Source organism: Odocoileus virginianus, chromosome 1 (genome assembly GCF_023699985.2).
Source record: "Odocoileus virginianus isolate 20LAN1187 ecotype Illinois chromosome 1, Ovbor_1.2, whole genome shotgun sequence".
Taxonomy (NCBI): Eukaryota; Metazoa; Chordata; class Mammalia; order Artiodactyla; family Cervidae; genus Odocoileus; species Odocoileus virginianus.
The window spans coordinates 43,430,472-43,451,160 of record NC_069674.1 but is presented as its reverse complement, the minus strand read 5'-3'; the positions used below and the strand labels follow the sequence as shown (position 1 = coordinate 43,451,160).

Sequence of the window (20,689 nt, the reverse complement as noted above, 5' to 3'; positions counted from 1 at the left end):
GACAAGAAAAATGAAGCAAGAAACAGGGTATGTAATTTAGTCAGATGGCTTTGTAAAATGTGAACATTTGTAGGGAATGATATAGACTAAAATGTTGGTGTAACTCTCATAACCTTTTTCATTGAGAGCCATGCAATATCATAATTAAAGGGTGTTTTAGAAATAAAAGATGTTTAGATATAGATGCTGAGACTAACTGGAAAAGCTCTACTCTGGCCATGGAGCTATTGTCATAAAATCCTCTGTATAATACATAATCTAGAATAGTATGAAAATACATTTTTAATGACAAATTCACCCTGAATTCTCAGTTGCCATCCCTACTCCAACTCCAGTTAATGAAGCTGAAGCAGAGTTGCTCAATGTCCAAGCACATGGTCAATTTTCTGAGGCTGTGTCATTGTAAAGTAAGAACCATGGGCAAACCAAAGTAGACACTCGTTCCAATCCAATTGCTAAAATTATACTGAGAAAGACTATAATTTCTAGTGAGACACACTGGATGAAAAAGAACAATTTCCCCTGATTCTGAGTCTACTACTCAATAGTAGCCTACTATTACTGCTCCCGCAGTTATTAAGTAACTGTATAATCTCAATTCCTTCAGCAACTGGATTTTTGGTCTTGAAACTGGTGTCCACATTCTTGTTTCTGAATATATCCTATCAAGTAGCTTTTATATGCCCCATTAACCTAGAATGTAACCAGATGTCTACTTCAACTCTCTTAGCTAGGCACTCCAGATATTTAGTCTAATTTGCTCTTTATTAATGTACTGATGTCCTTCCGGTTTCTTGCCATGTGTGTTAGACTCATATTGCGGCTTGAATCACTATGTTCCCATATCTAAATTAATTGCCTCATCACTTCATCCAACCCTGTGAGAATCTGCCCAGACTGCTTTCTTGTCTGGGCAATGATACCCCTATGATTTAGACTTATGGCCTGGTTTCTTTTCATAGAAGGTTAGTCATTTTGGAGAAACAAAGCTAAAATCCATTCTTTATTTTGTTCACCCATTCTTTATGCATATTTATTTGACATCCTTTATGTGCCAGCCATTCTTTTATCTAGGCACTAGGATAATAGAGCAGAACTTTGCAGAACTTGGAGATAATAGAGCAGAACTTGGTAAGAGGCATGAATATGTAAGCCATCATTACCCATTAATTTATGTCATACATTTTAAATAAGCACCTATTCTGAGCTAGATAATATGTTTGATACTGTTGACACAAAAGCAAATAAAAAATTCTTGCCTTCAAAAGATTTATGGGAACCATAGACATGACAACAATTTTTTTAATATCATATGGCACGTCTGATGATAAAATTAAAGAGGGTAATATGGGAACATGGATTGCTATTAAGGACACTGATGAGGTAAGAAGGAGCTTGTATGGTATATTAAGGGGATTGGCCTTGGAAGGACATGGTAAAGCACAGCTATTTGTTAACAAAAGAGCTAGACATTGGTTATTTGAATTCAAATCCCTTTCCAGTTATTAACTCAGTGATTCCAAGTGTGTGATCTCTCTGGATTCTGGTCAATGCATCTATAGAATGTCCATTAACATAGAAATTATTATTTTTATAGTGTTGTTATGAGGAACTACTGAGATAATTCACATACTTATCCTAATACCTGGCACATAGTTTATGTTCAGTAAGCATTTGTCACTATTATTCAATAGGCAATGAGAGAATTCAAGAGGATTTTAAGTGAAGGAATTATGTGGCCAAAATTCTGTTTGAGATAGAGTATAGTTAAAAGTGTAAACAGTTAACTAATGAGAACTTACTATTTAGCTCAGGGAGATCTCTATTCAATGTTCTCTGTTGACCTAAATAGGAAGGAAATCCAAAAAAGAGGGGATATATGTATACATATAGCTGATTCACTTTGCTGTACAATAGAAACTAACACAACATTTTAAAGCAATAATACCCCAATGAAAATTAATTAAAAATAATTTTGAAAATTGTAACACACTCATTAGCAATGCCTAGCATGAACTAATGTTTTTTTTTTTTTTTTTCATTTATTTTTATTAGTTGGAAACAACATTGCAGTGGTTTTTGTCATACATTGAAATGAATTAGCCATGGATTTACATGTATTCACAATCCCGGTCCCCCCTCCCACCTCCCTCTCCACCCGATCCCTCGGGGTCTTCCCAGTGCACCAGGCCCGAGCACTTGTCTCATGCATCCCACCTGGGCTGGTGATCTGCTTCACCCTAGATAATATAATGTTTGTGGAGGAAGCTTAGGACGAAGTTAGAGATTTTGGATAAAGAAGGCTCTAACTATGGTATGAAGGGGACCACCCTGGGAGAGTGTGTGAAGTGGATAAATCAGTTGGCTGAAGATGGAATTGTGTGGAATACAAAAATATAAGGGGTAATATCAAAGAAAGAAATGTTTGTGAAAAAAACAAAGTAGGAATGATCGTAGATGTGTTTGGTAATAAGCAACATAATGGAGGCTTTCTCCTCCTTGAAATGCCATGGAAAAGGATGCTGTGAGGGCCCAAGAACTGGGTGTTGAGAAAAGGCTCACCAGTTATCAAGGTGGGAAAGGCATGATGTAAAGAGAGAATAGTAAGTCCAGACACTTAAGATCTCAGGTAGGCCAAAGTACATGAAGCAGTAGGTGAATAATACAAAAGAATGCAATCAATGCCTGATAAAATATTATAGTAGAGAGGTCTTACAGTTTTGGGATGGGTCACTGGCTACGTAGAGGACATGGTGGTGATATTATAGTTAGATGGGTCAGCAGTATCACACCTGGAAACAGGTGGCAAGAAAACAAAGAGTAATGACCATACTGAAGCTGAGGGCTCAGCTCCTTTAGGATAAGTCATTATATGTTCATTGATAATTTAGGATTAGGCCAGGCTGAAAGTTTCTTCCATTGTGCTATAGGTTCCTTAAATGTAATGAAGCTAACCATTTCCTTTGAGTCACAGTAAAATTAAATTACCAACTTGATTAATATGAGATCTGGTTATGCTATTAGAGAGAAATATAACCAACATTTTTGCCTTTTTTTTCCAAAGGATTTTCCAGAAAAGGAGAAGTCCACAGCAAAGGCCCTGGAAGATGTAAAGGCAAACTTTTACTGTGAGTTATGTGACAAGCAGTACCACAAACACCAGGAGTTTGACAATCATATTAATTCTTATGACCATGCTCATAAGCAGGTAAGTTGAAGTAGGAAATAACCTTCATATTCCTGGATTTCTACTTTCAGAATACAACATATGCAACTGGCCTTATCCTCATCTAAGTTGCTGAGATGTTATACCAGTTTTTTTCCTCGAAAGTTGTGTTTTTTGTTTAAATATTAAGTGAAATACTTTTTCCCAGAAAGAATATAGGATCCAAGAGTAGATTGACATTTCTTTTAGGATTATATACTCGAGGAAACCAGGACTCAGTAGGGCCAGATTCAAAACCACCTAGCTACTTAGTGGCAGATCTAGAATACTGGATGAGTATTAGGACAAGATGTAGCGTAGAATTTTTTTGAGTTCCAAAGTACAGGGAATACTAAGTTTTGGGGGAAGTTTTTTTCAATAAAATGTTATATTTTTGTAAGAATATCCTCTTAGGAAAATCAAAGTGATTACTTAATAAATGAACCATTGCAGAAAAGCTAACAAAGACAATCTCAGACAAAGGCAAAGTGGAGGTGTAATGGAAGATATAAATATATAAATAAAATCAGTGTTGATATTCTACACATAATGCTAAGATTGATATTCTACACAAAATGCTAAGATTCTCTTTTTCCATTTGTCTGTGAAAGAGCGGGTTATTGTTCTCATCTGTTAAATTTTATCATTGCTGCATGATGTATGAGGATATTAGCATTTTAAGAATTATAGGTGTCAAACACCACTAAGAAAGAAATGCCATATGGTCATAGGATTACTGCTAAGAGCTGAGAAGTTGCACAATCCTAATATCATGGAATATATGGATAAATCTTGTATAATCTAGACCTATAATATTTATTCAGAGTGAAAAGCAATAAATATTTTGAATAATATCACTAATATGTATTGAATACATATAAAATATATGGCTTTGACAGTTTCTATTAATATCTTTAAAGCTAGAGCATGAATATATAATTGACTAGATGTCTCTGACAAGAATAAGAACAATGGGAATCATTGTTCAGGATTGAGATTTCCAAATCTTAGTGTGCGTAATCATCACTTTGGAGCCTGTTAATAATGCAGATTTCTAGGTTCTCCTTTAGCTATTCTAACTCAGTAGTTCTAAGATTGGGCTCAGGGACTTGCATTTTAAAAGGATATAAAATAGAATTTTTCAAATGTATATATAAAAATGAAGTATATGACTGCCATCCAAGCAACAATGATCTGTCTTGTTTCACTCATAGTATCACAATTTACTCTCCACACCTGCCACCACCTTGGATTATTTTGAAGCAAACTCCAGATATTGTATCATTTCATGTGAAAATATTTCAAGAAGTTTAATGAGGCTTAAACAACATAGCCATCATCATACCTAAAAATTAACAGTATAGGTTATTTGTCTCATAAATAATTTGTAAATTTGGGTTTGTTGAAATCCAAATGTATCACAATTTTAGTTGATACATCTTAAAGTTTCTTTTAATATTTATTTAAATTATGGGTTTTCCACTCCCCCTTTAAATTGTGCTCCTTGCAATCTGTTTGTTGAAAAATTGGATTGTTTCACACATTTGAGATTTTGCTGAATACAACTCAGTGTTATCTTTTCACATTTTTTCTGTCTTCTGTATTTCCTTTAAACTGATTGTTACAGATAAAATCTGGTCAAATGCTGGTTCCTTGGCAGAAACATTAGAGATTGTGTTTTATCTTTCCATAAGGAAGTATATGAAATCAAGTTTTCTTTCTTTCTATGACTTGCAGTTTGATCAGTGGGTTTCGGTATGATTGCCTTTATCATTAATTACCCCACCTACATTTTTCCACTAATGGTTCTTGTATCCATAGGTGATCATTTGCTTAAATCTATTACTTCATTTGGAGCTGTAAAATGATTATATTATCTTTGTGTTTTTTATTAGATAAAATATGTCTATAAAGACAAATTTCCCAAAAGCATCACCCAAAGTGAATTTTATGTAGGAGTGCTTCAGCCTGTATATTAAGAAAAATTTATTCTGGAGATTTGGAGAAATAAGTGACCATGGAAGGTCTCATGGGACAGTGATATTTGATTTGTGTTTTAGATGTACACAAGAAAATATAAAAAAAGAGATTCAAGATGGGATAGCATTCTTGAGAGTGAAAACACAAGGAGCTAAGGTGAGGAAATGGAAGAGTACAAGGCCTCTTATGTAGAAACTATTGGACTACAGGAGGGTGAATTCTCCACACTTGATCTGCCTTCTACAGTCTGCCTTTCACTCTGGAATTCTGCCTCATCAGTTCCCTTTTTATCACTTTTCTTTATTTTATTTCTATTGTCTTTCCAACATTTTGATAAAACAACCCTTCTTCAATCCTTATATTCCATCTATTTCCCCATTTCTGCATGTTTTTAGGCTTCCTATCTTTCTAACATTCCTAGGCATGCTCCTTATTCAGTGATTGAGTTTCCATTATTTGCTTTTGTGCTGGTTATAGAAAGTGGAAAATTTTGATCCCTAATTTCAGGATGCCTATTATGTTGCCTGGAAAATTCCATGAACAGAGTAGTTTAGTGGGCTACAGTCCATGTGGTTACAAAGATTCAATATTAGAGAAATTATTATCTAGAATACTAAGAGAACATATAAAAATTATTTAAGAATGAAGAGTTGATAAAAGAAATAGAAATCCTAAAAATGAATTAGAAGTTGGCCATGTTAACCAAGAATGGAAAGTTACCTTTATGGTAGAAAGGCATGGGTGCAGTTACAAAGCACGACCCACATATAAAGAAGCTGCAAAAGGATACATTGTGATCATTAAAGTCATCATCAGTGTCTTGGGGACCTTAAAGCTCTCCTTCATTCCTCGCATTCTTCTTTTGCAATAGACCTCATTCTCCATCTTCCCTTTTCATTCTCTTTTCACCATTTATGTTAATCTCACTCCTGACTCTTTGCTAGTGCCTTCTAACTGGACTCCCTGCTTCTAGTATTTTCCATGTTCTGCACTGACCTATTCATTTACAGCCAGATTGATCTTTCCAAACTCTCACATTTATTCAATCACTCCCGTTGGAAATCTTCAATGACTGCTGGCTGACATTTTTTAAAAGTCTGAATTACTTAGTCTGTCATTCAAAATACCCACAGTTTGGCTCTGGCATCTATTTCCAGATTTATCTCCTCCAAACCCAGAATTTTCCTAATTTCTTAAAAGATTCATTATGCTTTTCCACCTGCTCATATTGGCTCATAAACTTCCCTCTGTCTGGGATCCCCTCCTGTCTTATGGCTGTATTTCAACATATGCTTCAGTAGATTTAATACACAGATTGATAACTTACATCTTGATATGAAAAAAAAACTGAGCTCTCATGGTAAGCTGACTTAACAGCATTTTCTAAATTCCTTTTGATCAAAGGATAATTACTATTGTGCAGAATTTTGTACCCACTTTGGGTAACACTGAAATAATTAAATTTACCATAGACCTCGTTATGACTACTTTCTTAGATCAATATTGAAATACTTCCATCTAAAGATTTATTTTGGCCCAAAATATTCTGAAAATTACCTGAATGAAGCTGAGTTTACAATTTGCCTTTTAAATGAAACAATTTTAGATACAGAAAATATGAAGTATGCACTAAAGTAAAATATGCGAAAACCTTTTCTTTTTTTCAAATTCCAAAGCTAAATACACCTATTTGGATCTTGCTTCAGTGAGGGTCCTTCTTGACTGTGATGCTGATTATAATAACAGTAGTAGGGCTTTGGATGAGAGCGTTTTCTAGTCTAACTAACAGGAACAGTTGCCTTAATTTTATTTTCCATGGGGATTCAGAATACATACCTGGCCTCTTCTGCTGACAGGGTAACCCGCTCTACTTTCCTTCTCTCATTTATAATTACTCAAGATCCTGCAGTTTAATAAGTGATTTCTAAAGCATTTATGTCACCTGATATCTAAATAGCAGTCCTATGTGTTTAATTCATTTTATTGCAAACATCATATTATTCACAGATTTATTGTAATTATAGAGAAGTAAGTTAACACTTATGATTATACAGTGGAAGTGACAAAAAGCTTTAAAGGACTAGATCTGATAGACAGAGTGCCTGAGAGGTTCATGACATTGTTCAGGAGACAGGGATCAAGACCATCCCCAGGAAAAAGAAATGCAAAAATAGCAAAGTGGCTGCCTGTGGAGGCCTTAGGAATAGCTGTGAAAAGAAGAGACGCAAAGGAGAAAAGGACAGATATACCCATTTGAATGCAGAGTTCCAAAGAATAGCAAGGAGAGATAAGAAAGCAATCAATGCAAAGAGATAGAGGAAAACAATAGAATGGGAAAGACTAGAGATCTCTTCAAGAAAATTAGAGGTACTAAGAGAACATTTCATGAAAAGATGGGCTCAATAAAGGACAGAAATGGTATGGACCTGACAGAAGCAGAAGATATTAAGAAGAGTTGGCAAGAATACACAGAAGAACTGTACAAAAAAGATCTTCACACCCCAGTTACTCACGATGGTGTGATCACTCTCGTAGAGCCAGACATCCTGGAATGTGAAGTCAAGTGGGCCTTAGGAAGCATGACTACAAACAAAGCTAGTGGAGGTGATGGAATCCCCGTTGAGCTATTTCAAATCCTAAAAGATGCTGCTGTGAAAGTGCTGCACTCAATATGTCAGCAAATTTGGAAAACTCACCAGTGTCCACAAGACTGGAAAAGGTCAGTTCTCATTCCAGTCCCAAAGAAAGGAAATGCCAAAGAATGTTTCAACTACCACACAATTGCACTTATCTCACATGCTAGTAAAATAATCCTCAAAATTCTCCAAGCCAGACTTCAGCAATACATGAAACGTTCAATTACGGATGTTCAAGCTTGTTTTAGAAAAGGCAGAGGAGCCAGAGATCAAATTGCCAACATCCTCTAGATCATTGAAAAAGCAAGAGAGTTCCAGAAAAACATCTGTTTCTGCTTTATTGACTATGTCAAAGCCTTTGAATGTGTGGACCACAACAAACTGTGGAAAATTCTGAGAGATGGGAACACCAGAGCAGCTGACCTGCCTCTTGAGAAACCTGTATGCACGTCAGGAAGCAACATTTAGAACTGGACATGGAACAACAGACTGGTTCCAAATAGGAAAAGGAGTACGTCAAGGCTGCATATTGTCACCCTGCTTATTTAACTTATATGAAGAGTACATCATGAGAAATGCTGGGCTGGAAGAAACACAAGCTGGAATCAAGATTGCCTGGAGAAATATCAATAACCTCAGATATGCAGATGACACCACCGTTATGACAGAAAGTGAAGACCTAAAGAGCCTCTTGATGAAAGGGAAAGAGGAGAGTAAAATAGTGGTTTAAAGCTCAACATTCAGAAAACTAAGATCATGGCCTCTGGTCCCATCACTTCATGGCAAATAGATGGGGAAACAGTGGAAACAGTGAGATAATTTATTTTGGGGGGGGCTCCAAAATCACTGCAGATGGTGATTGAAGCCATGAAATTAAAAGACACTTACTACTTGGAAGGAAAGTTATGACCAAGCTAGATAACATATTAAAAAGCAGAGACATTACTTTGTCAGCAAAGGTCCATCTAGTCAAGGCTATGGTTTTTCCAGGACACATGTACAGATGTGAGTGTTGGACTATAAAGAAAGCTGAATGCTAAAGAATTGATGCTTTTGAACTGTGGTGTTGGAGAAGACTCTTGAGAGTTCCTTGGACTGGAAGGAGATCCAACCAGTCCATCCTAAAGGAAATCAGTCCTGGGTGTTCATTGGAAGGACTGAGATTGAAGCTGCAACTCCAATACTTTGGCCACCTGATGCGAAGAGCTGACTCATTTGAAAATACCCTGGTGCTGGGAAAGATTGAGGACAGGAGGAAAATGGGATGACAGAGGATGAGATGGTTGGATGGCATCACCAATTCAATGGACATGAGTTTGGGTAGACTCCAGGAGCTGGTGATGGACAGGGAGGCCTGGCATGCTGCAACTCATGGGATCACAAAAAGCCAGACATGACTGAGCGACTGAACTGAACTGAACTGCAGTTAATACGTAACTTTTAAGAATGAAGTAAAATAATCTGGGACTCATAGCTTTGAACTAATTCCATTGGACATTTAATGGTTCCTGCTGCCGCTGCTGCTGCTCCTAAGTCTCTTCAGTAGTGTCCAACTCTGTGCTACCCCACAGACAGCAGCCCACCAGGCTCCCTGTCCCTGGGATTCTTCAGGCAGGAACACTGGAGTGGGTTGCCATTTCCTTTTCCAGTGCATGAAGGTGAAATGTGAAAGTGAAGTTGCTCAGTCATGTTTGACTCTTAGTGACCCCATGGACTGCAGCCTACCAGGCTCCTCTGTCCATGGGATTTTCCAGCAAGAAGACTGGAGTAGGTTGCCATTGCCTTCTCTGAATAATGTTTTCTATAATTTAATAAAAATTGAGATATGCTTCTTGTAGAAAAAGCTTATCAATAATTACAAAGCTATTTTTTTTTCTATTTCTTCAACAATAAAAAATGAATTTTTAGATTTGACAGTGATGTTCTATATGTAACTCAAAATTTTGGAAATGGCAATTTTTTTAGCTATTGCCTTGAACTTCTTAAAATTCTATGTAAATGCTGGGCATTACTACTAAAGCAATTTGAATGTGTATACAAATTACAATTGCTTGGATAAAGAAAGTATTGTAACTATTAATATAGCTAACATGTCAGTAACAATTAATTCCTTCTGAGACTATCAAATTATAATCTCTTTCTCGGGACTGTTAGCTGCAAATGCATAATACTGGAACAAATAATACACATTCTCAGAAGCAATACAAGTTTCTTCTGCCCCAGAGACATTCTGACTCATCTCAGTTTAGAAAAAACAAATGAGCTGGATCTCCATACAATTAACCCATAAATATATCTTCAGTAATAAAAAACAAATCCACTTTTAGATCCTCCACATGTGACATTTAATCCTACTAATCTTCATTTGCTTCACGATAGGATTTATTTTCACTCAGGAGTAGCTGTTCACTTCTCAAGCTTGGATTTGAACTCCAACTGATTCATTCTTAAATTATTGTTTCATATTCTCCTCCATCTTTACCTGCTGAAGATAAAATAAGCAAAACAAAATTATCTCTTTTATTCCTGACTCCAAGTTCAAAAGATTCCCAAAGCTGCTAAATGAATTCAATTTAATTACTCTTGCATTGTGCCCATAATTTGATTTATGTTTTATCTAAATACTGCTCAATGATACATTTCATTATATCATATTTAAACTACTACTCATGTTAATATGGCAACAGCATTTAAAAGTATATTTGATTTGTATAGTTTATAAGATTAAAGAAGAAATACATATTATAGTGTCTAGAGTGAACACTCTCAGAACCATAAGTGTTGGTAAAACAGAATCATCCTTATTTCCTGCTGAATTTTGCATTCTATAAACTCAGCTTTCTGGTAGATTTTAAATTTCTATATCTGACCCACACCCCTCTCACCCAAGAATTACTCACCAGTAATTGGAAACTCTATTAGCAAAAAAGTATAAAAGAACCAAGACTGATCTTATAATAGCTTCTGGATCATAATTCAGCTTTTCCAAAATACTGATTTCACCCTGGTTAGAGGCTTTTTGATCTTAAGGTTACCTCCCAACTGAAAAATCAATTTAAAATCTATGTTCTGGCTTTGTTTTTCAGATGTGCTAAGTGATTTCCTGCCTTAGTGCATTTGTCGCATCTCTTTCTTCCAGAACTTTTCTTTCAGATGATTTTCAACTTTCTGAGTCCTCTCTTCATTCATACATTAGCTCAGTGCCATCTGTTATGCAGGGTCTTTCTTTAACATTGTGACTCAAGTAGTCAGTTGCCAGTTCTCCAAATTCTAATACCTATTGGTATTGTCAATGGGTTGGAATCAACTTATACGGGCTCTCCAGAGCCAACTGTCTAATATTTAAGAATCTTGTGAACTGGTTCTTAAACCATTGGTAGCTTGAAATTATCTATGTTAGGAGATCCACAAACATACAAATAGGGCTTTATATATTTCATTTGATTTTTCCATAAATTTGATATACCAGCACACCATTGTTTAATACTCTTTTAAAAAGAAAAAAAGTTACCTTTTGAAATTTTTGCCCCTTACCCCGCTCCCTTCCATTAACTTCACAAAGAGAAGAACAGGGCATTGTTGCCTCTCTTGGCTATGTAGCCTGGTACTTCTGGAACTTAGAGCAGGTCTAGCACATTGGAAAGACTCAATAAATATTTTTTAAATAAATGAGTAGTTGAATAAGTGAGTTTCTAGAATTTATCATGCTACTCTGTCCTACATCAATATATTTACACATGATTGATTAATCATAGCTTTTTTCTGCTAATTTGATTGAAATATAATTGATGTACATCAATGTGTAAGTTTTAGGTTACAGCATGATTTGATTTACATATATTGTGAAATGATAACCACAATAGATGTTATTGAGCTTTTTACTAAGTTATATGACTTCTTCGTATATTTTGGATATTAATCCCTTATCAGATAGATAACTTGGAAATGTTTCCCCCATTTCATCAGTTATCTTTTCACTTTGTTGCTGGTTGGGATTTCTACTTGGACACTGTAGGTATGAACTCAGTCCGCCACGTCCAAGTGCTGGCTGTTTTAAGATGCTCCACCTCACTTCTCTGTCACAATAAGATTCCTGGTGGTGGAGTCCTACAGATTCCCTTGCAATCTGGGGCAAGATCAAGGAAAGGGCTCCCACAAAGTGACACACAGTATTGGGGGTAGGGGTTGGCTATCCACCCTGGATTCTCCTTGCTCACTGGAGAACCTGGAGACTGAGGGGAGACCCCTCCATGCGGTATTCACTGGCCTTGTGGGGAAGGGACAATGATGTCCATGTGCAACCGCTTCTCACCTTGCAATTCAGTGTCATGGTCTCCATGGTGCAAGGGGTGCTTTAGCCTCACCTCTTTATTCTAGGATTTTCTCAGTGGTGTCTAGTTCTTGAATGGTTATTAGCTGTTCTCACCAGAGGGAAAAAAGTCAGGAATGACCTGTGTCACCATCTTTGTGATGTTACTTTTAATCACTCCTTAGATAAGTAGAGTGAATGTAGTGAGCAAAATCACAAGTTTTTATAATTGTTAAGAAAAGGCTGTCATGAAAATCCATTTTTATAATTTAAGAAAATGCTTGGACCCATATTACTGCTGATGTAGTGTTTTGCTCTAAGACTTTTAGATGTTACTCTGTGGGAAATTATTAGTCTCCAAGGGCTTTTAAGTAAGCAAATGATAGTATCAGATTTGTGATTTAGAAGAAAAAACCTAAAAGCAGTTTAAGGATCACAGGGTAAGAGAGCTCAGTTCTGCAGTCAGAAGGGAGCCTAAGAGAGATGACTGAAGTATTACAGCAGTGACAAGGAGAGGAAGGTAAAAGAGTACATCTAGGGGATTGTCCATGGCTTGCAACATGTGAACACACGATTTTACATCACTTGTAATCAGATAAAAATTTGCAGAGTTTTCAAAAAAATGTGTCAAATATGAAAATAGAATTTTACTACCCACTGTTGACATGAAGTAAGATACTAGAAACTGTAAAACATTGCTGGGTGGATATAAATTGTTTCAATCTTTGATGCTCAGCTTTGGATTCTTTATCCAAAGACTTAAAGTGTAAATTTTTCCTATTGACAGTTCCATCTGGCATATATTCTAGAAAAATAATCACATTAATGCCAGAGACTTATACGCAAGGATATATAAAATAGAAAAACACCAAAAGCAATCTAAACATAGAGTGAAAAGAGAGCAACTAAATTATGATACACATAAACCAAAGTTCTGTGTACAATATAAAATCACATTTTGGATCTATATTTTATACAAAATTAATTCTTAAAAGGAATGCTTAGATACTTGTTTATATTAAAAATTAAGGTATACAGAAGTATGGAACATTGAGTAATAGTACTTAATTGCAATTCAGTCCATAAGTTTCTAAATGCTTATTATCAAATCATAAACTCTTATATAAAAGATAGACATAAAATATGGTTATATTACACATATTAATCTGCCTCATATGTTTTTGTTTATATCTTGTCAATCCATAGGACTTATATTTTATTGTGTTAATTCAGTGCTCAGAATTTATGTCATTGCAACTTGTAAATATTTTTTATTTGATCTTCATAAGGTACTAGGCTTACTTTATAATCATATTTTCTTTCTTTTACATTTATTTTATTGCTGGAGTTGGAAACTGCCTTATTCTTATATGTGCTCCATTATTTAAAGTTGCTGCCTATTTCAAATTCATCTCTGACCTATCCACAATAAATAGGAAAAAATTATCATTACAAAATATCAGATAAATGAAATAATAGGTCAATCAGTCCTAGTCCAGCCCCTCCCCTTTCTGACAAAGTCCTCTGTCTTTCTGCTCCAGTGTTACCAGGTAGCTCTCCAGATCTACACAGATCTTCTTTCAGGACTTCTCTTTGTCACCATCCTATGAATGCTTTTATTTCTGTCCTAGATTATATTCCTTGTTTCCTTGATCACATGACTTTCTATATCATATTTCCTCCTTTTGGTGGAAACTATCTCCAGAAGCTTCCTAAGAGGATACTCACAAGGTAAAATTTTACGGCCCTTGTCTATCAGTAAATACGAATGTGTTTATTCTATGCTTACATTTTATTTATTTTTCAACTGGCTTTTAGTTTTTAGTGTTGCTCCTGAAAAGTTATATGCCATTTGGGGTCCTAATTCTTCCTTTCAGAAACTTATGGACTTTACTCTTCCTCATTTCATTTTATACCAAACATTTTCTTAGTGCCTGCTAGAAGGTACCAGTTCAGATCAGTTCAGGCACTTAGTCGTGTCCGACTTTTTGTGACCCCATGGACTGGAGCATGCCAGGCCTCCCTGTCCATCACTAACTCCCGAAGTTTACTCAAACTCATGTCCATTAGTTGGTGATGCCATCCAACCATCTCATCCTCTGTCGTCCCCTTTTCCTCCTACCTTCATTGTTTCCCAGCATCAAGGTCTTTTCAAATGAGTCAGTTCTTCACATTAGGTGGCCAAAGTATCGGAGGTTCCTTCCAATGAATAATCAGGACTGATCTCCTGGAGGATGGACTGGTTGGATCTCCTTGCAGTCCAAGAGACTCTCAAGAGTCTTTTCCAACACCACAGTTCAAAAGCATCAATTCTTTGGCGCTCAGCTCTCTTTATAGTCCAACTCTCACATCTATACATGAATACTGGAAAAACCATAGCTTTGACTAGATGAACCTTTGTTGGTAAAGTAATGTCTCTGGTTTTTAATATGCTATCTAGGTTGATCATAGTTGGCTTTTCTTCCAAAGAGCAAATGTCTTTTGATTTCATGGCTGCAGTCAACATCTACAGTGATTTTGGAGCCCAGGAAAGTAAAGCCTGCCATTGTTTCACTGTTTCCTCATCTATTTGCCATGAAGTGATGGGACCAGATGCCATGATCTTAATTTTCTGAATGTTGAGCTTTAAGCCAACTTTTTCACTCTCCTCTTTCACTTTCATCAAGAGGCTCTTTAGTTCTTCGCTTTCTGCCATAAGGGTGGTGTCATCTGCATATCTGAGGTTATTGATATTTCTCCAGGCAATCTTGATTCCAACTTGTGCTTCATCCAGCCCAGCATTTCTCATGAGGTACTCTGCATATAAGTTAAATAAGCAGGGTGACTGTATACAGCCTTAATGTACTCCTTTCCCTATTTGGAACCAGTCTGTTGTTCCATGTCCAGTTCTAACTGTTGCTTCCTGACCTGCATACAGGTTTCTCAAGAGGCAGGTCAGCTGGTCTGGTGTTCCCATCTCTTTCAGAATTTTCCACAGTTTCTTGTGATCCACACATTCAAAGGCTTTGGCATAGTCAATAAAGCAGAAATAGATGTTTTTATGACACTCTCTTGCCTTTTCAATGATCCAACGGATGTTAGAAATTTGATCTCTGGTCCCTCTGCCTTTTCTAAAACAAGCTTGAGCATCTAGAATTTCAAGGTTCATGTACTGTTGGAGCCTGGCTTGGAGAATTTAGAACATTACTAGCATATGAGATGAGTGCATTTGTGTGGTACTTTAAGCATTCTTTGGTATTTCCTTTCTTTGGGATTGGAATGAACATGGACCTTTTCCAGTCCTGTGGCCACTGCTGAGTTTTCCAAATTTGCTGGCATATTGAGTGCAGCACTTTCACAGCATCATCTTTTAGGATTTGAGATTGCTCAACTGGAATTCTATCCCTCCACTAGCTTTGTTCATAATGAAGCTTTCTAAGGCCCACTTGACTTCATATTCCAAGATGTCTGGCTCCAGGTGAATGATCACACCATCATCATCAAGATCTTTTTTGTATAGTTCTTCTATGTTTTCTTGACACCTCTTCTTAATATCTTCTGCTTCTATTAGATCCATACCAGTTCTGTCCTTTATTGAGCCCATATTTGCATGAACTATTCCCTTAGTATCTCTCATTTTCTTGAAAAGATCTCTAGTCTTTCACATTCTATTGTTTTCCTCTATTTCTTTGCATTGATTGCTGAGGAAGGCTTTCTTATCTCTCCTTGGCTTTCTTTGGAACTCTGCATTCAAATGGGTATATCTTTCATTTTCGCCTTTGCCTTTCACTTCTTTCCTTTCACAGCTATTTAAGGCCTCCTCAGACAACCATTTTGCCATTTTGCATTTCTTTTTTGTGGGGATGGTCTTGATCACTGCCTCCTATACAATGTCATGAACCTCCATCCATAGTTATTCAGGCACTCTATCAGATCTAATCCCTTGAATCTATTTGTCACTTTCACTATATATTCATAAGGGATTTGACTTAGGTCATACCTGAATGGTCTAGTGGTTTTCCCTACTTTCTTCAATTTAAGTCTGAATTTGGCAATAAGGAGTTCATGATCTGAACCACAGTCAGCTCCCAGTCTTGTTTTTTGCTGGCTATATAGAGCTTCCCCATCTTTGGCTGCAAAGAATATAATCAATCTGATTTTGGTATTGACCATCTGGTGATGTCCATGTGTAGAGTCTTCTCTTGTGTTGTTGGAAGAGTGTGTTTGATATGACCAGTGCATTCTCTTGACAAAACTCAATAAGCCTTTTCCCTGTTTCATTCTGTACTCCAAGGCTAAATATGCCTGTTACTCCTGGTATCTCTTGACTTCCTACTTTTGCATTCCAGTCCCTTGTAATGAAAAGTACATCTCTTTTGGGTGTTAGTTCTAGAAGGTCATGTAAGTCTTCATAGAACAATTCAACTTCTGCTTCTTCAGCATTATTGTTTGGGGTATAGACTTGGATTACTGTGATATTGAATGGTTTGCCTTGGAAGCAAGCAGAGATCATTCTGTTGGTTTTTTTTTTTTTTTTTTTTTCATTCTGTTGTTTTTGAGATTGCATCCAATTACTGTATTTTAAACTCTTGTTGACTATGATGGCTACTCCATTTCTTCCAAGGGATTCTTGCCCACAGTAGTAGATATAATGTTCATCTGAGTTAAATTCACCCATTCCAGTCCATTTTAGTTCACTGATTCCTAAAACGTCCATGTTCACTCTTGCCATCTCCTGCTTGACCACTTCCAGTTTTCCTTGATTCATGGACCTAACATTCCGGGTTCCAATGCAATATTGCTCTTTACAGTATTGGACTTTACTTCCATCACCAGTCACAGAATCAGATATTCCTAAAACTAGATTTCTACCTGGTCCACTTTCTCAAGAGAGCAGGCTTCAGTTTTCTTTCTTTCTTTTCTTTTTTTTTTCATTTATTTGTATTAGTTGGAGGCTAATTACTTTACAATATTGTAGTGTTTTTTGTCATACATTGACATGAATACTAACACATATATATGGAATTTAGAAAGATGGTAATGATAACCCTATATGCAAAACAGGCTTCAGTTTTCTATCAGAACAGGATAGGAGCCTAGTGGCTCATTTATTCTTTTGTGTACTTTAGTCAGTTTTCCTGTTTTTAGTCCCAGTCCCTGCTTTTCCACTTCTACTTCCATAGCAGGAGTTTGCTAGATTAATGTCAACTTATCCTTATCTCAGCAGTCTGGTCTGCCTTGTTGCACATCTTCTTTCCCCTCCCTGCCTGCCTCTGTCCCTTTCACCCTCTTCTTCTCTCCCTCCCTCTTACTCTCCCTGGCATCCTTCCTCTCTCCTTCCTTCCTCCCTTCTTCCCTCTCTTTCATTCTCTTTCTTTAAATGTACCCCACTACCTCCTTTTTTTCTTAGTAAAATAGAACCAATGCTACCTTCCTCAGAGAGGTACTGTGACAATTAAATTTAAAAATGCACAGCAACCCCTAACCCATGTCTAGCATAAGTACACAATAGAGCTGATGGAAGAATATTTTATCATGTATGGTTTCCAAGGGAGATTCATACTCAGTCTTCATGTCTGATTCTTTGTGACCCCATGGACTGTAGCCCACCAGGCTCCTATGTCCATTGGATTTTCCAGGCAAGAATACTGGAGTGGGTTGCCATCTCCTTCACCAGGGATCTTCTCAACCCAGTGATTGAACCCATGTCTCCTGCATCTACTGCGTTGGTAGGAAGATTCTTTACCACTGAGCCACCTGGGCAGCCCCCAACAAAGGGATGCTAGAGGGTGATTTTTTAAGAATAACGTGTAAGAAATTCTTTCATCAAATGGAAACTAAACTGAAAAAAAAAAAAAAAAAACCAATGTATCTTTTATCTCTGAAATTATTATTGTATAAACTTTGTGGTTAAATACAACTTTCTTTCATTTAATTTAATCTTGGACCTGGACTAGGCAGTGAGAAAAAAATACTAATTTGCTATCGCTCTTCAGTCCCTGGAGCCATAACATTTACAGGCCTTTTACTTCATGAACATAATTTAGCAACTTCACTTTGATGTAGGTCAGATTTCAGACAGCATGAAAAACTGTATGGCAGAGTCTTAGTTCTACAACATGCATACGCTTTTTGTATTGGCAGATCCATAGGTTTCATTTTCCTAGCTTATTTTTTTAGTTTTTTCAACTTCCATTATAGCTTCCTGACACAATATTCCAGCATATTATGACAGCTCCATACTAAGTGAGTATTGCATGAAATTAATTCTGCAATGTTTAGTGATAGTATCTATTATCTCATTGTTCAAAATTTACAAGTGACAATATTATTCTTTTTACCTATTGAGTAGTATTATATTTTGAATATCTGGTTCTAGATGAGATCTTCCATATAACAATATACATTAACTGCTGGTAATTTAAGTAATAAAATAATACCCAGTATAATAAAATAGCTAAAATATTCCAGAGTGTAAGTCAGGCATGAGCTCACTGCAAACACATGCTAATGATAAAGCCAGAGGATAGAAAGGGGAGCAATATTTTATGTGTAAATCATTTTTAATTCATTGTTTTCCTCCTATAGTCATGTAATTCTACCAGGCATACATGGCAATCATTTACTAATTCACTATTTTAGGCATTTGTTCAAAATCATTTGTGCTGTGTATATAAAACTGTGTTCTATAAATATAAAAATAAAGAAGCACCTCCAATTTCTAGTCCATTATATATGGGACTTGGAACTTGTCACTCCCATCCATATAACCAGGAAAAAAAATTGAACAACATGAAAATCAGCAACTTTTCTTTGATCCATCAGAGAACTAAGATTCCAGGGAAAATTGCTCCGCTCAAAACTGGAGAGATAGATGAGTGGACAGAGGAATCACAACTTACTGAGGTGTAGGAATTCAGAAGGAATACCGGAATGAGTAGCCATTCCCTTCTCCAGAGGGGGTCTTTCTGATCCAGGGGTCAAATCCAGGGATCAAACCCAGGTCTCCTGCATTGCAGGGGGATTTATTTTAAGAATGTATTTCTAACCTTATGTAACAAGTCTCTAGGAAAACCTAAAGTGTGACCAAGGAAATAAAAACAAGTATACCAGATGAAATTTAGCTCCTTACAGCTGCAATTGTACCAAACAATAAAGACAGAAAAACCACTTGACAAATAACTGCAAAACCTTACTCTAAAGATCTGTTTGTTCCTGTTCCATTTACCCAGTACAGTATGTCTGTCTTTCAAGTAAATAATTGCAAGGCATACTAAAAGACAAAAAGCACAATTCGAAGAAACAGATCCAAAATCAGCACAAGACTCAAATATGCAAAGTTGTTGGAGTTCTAAGATTAGGAATTTAAAACAACTATGATTATTTTACTAATGATTCTAATGGGAAAAGTGGATACATAAAGACAGGTGAGTAATGAAGGCAGATATGGCTAAGGAAATAATCAGTGAACTTGGAGAAAAATGCTAATAGAAGCTCCCAAAACTGAATGGAAAAAAGAAAAAAATGAAAAGAAGACAGGGTATCCAAGACTCAATGGACAATTACAAAAGGAATAATTACAGGAGAAAAAAATAACAAGATATTTGAAGTAATCATGACTGAGAATTTCCCAAAATTAATTACAGACAGTAATCTAAAGATTTAGGTAGCTCAGAAATACCAATAAAATGTTCAACAGATACATATATATATTTATGTCTTAGTAGTAAAAATTCCACCCAATGCAGGAAGTGGGGTTCAATCCTTGGGTTGCGAAGATCCTCTGGGCAAGGAAATGACAACCTACTCCAGTATTCTTGCCTGGGAAATGCCATGGACAGAAGAGCCTGGTAGTATATAGTCCATGAGGTCACAAAAGAGTTGGACATGACTTAGTGACTAAACAACAGCAACACATATTCAAGCATATCATATTCAAACTGCATAAATTTAAGAACAAAGAGAGAACCTTAAAAGAAACCACTGGTCAGTGGAAAACACCTTAGCTATAGAGGAGCAGGAATTACACTACACCTCTCCTTAGAAACCATGCAATCAGGAAGAACAGAGTGAAATATTAAAAGCTGAAAGAAAAAAAATACTAATTTAGAATCCTGTGTCCAGTAAAATTGTCCTTCAAAAGTGATAGCTAAGTAGACACTTTCTCAGGCAAAGAAAAACTGAGGGAATTTGTTGCCAGTAGACTTACCTTATAAGAAGTGTTAAATGTGTCAGAAAAAAGGAAAATATACATCAGAAATTCTATTTACATAATGAAAGGAAGAGCATTTGAGAAGAGATAATGAAAGTAAAATAAATCATATTTTCTTATTCTTAATTGTTTCAACAAAAAACTATTTATTCTAGTATTAATGATAATGACTATTATTATCATAATAATAGTATCAACCATGTATTCAGTAATTATAGCTCATGGATAAGAGCCATGAATGACAGCAGGAAGGAACTGGAAATAAGTGACAGGAGGGAGGAGTTGGAAATATTGTGCTTTAAGATAATTGCATTACCAAGGAAGTAGCTCGAGTGTTATCTGAAAGACTTGGATTTCTTGTAAATTTT

The 20,689-nt window shown here is 36.2% G+C and overlaps 1 protein-coding gene across 1 annotated transcript in view; it reads left to right on the top strand.

Annotated features, from left to right (window-relative positions):
• Positions 1 to 20,689, top strand: part of ZNF804B (zinc finger protein 804B) — a 522,963-nt gene that overhangs the window by 414,709 nt on the left and 87,565 nt on the right. The window contains 1 exon segment of the mRNA XM_070467413.1: positions 3,065 to 3,208. Within this exon segment, the coding sequence (XP_070323514.1) occupies positions 3,065 to 3,208 (144 nt within the window).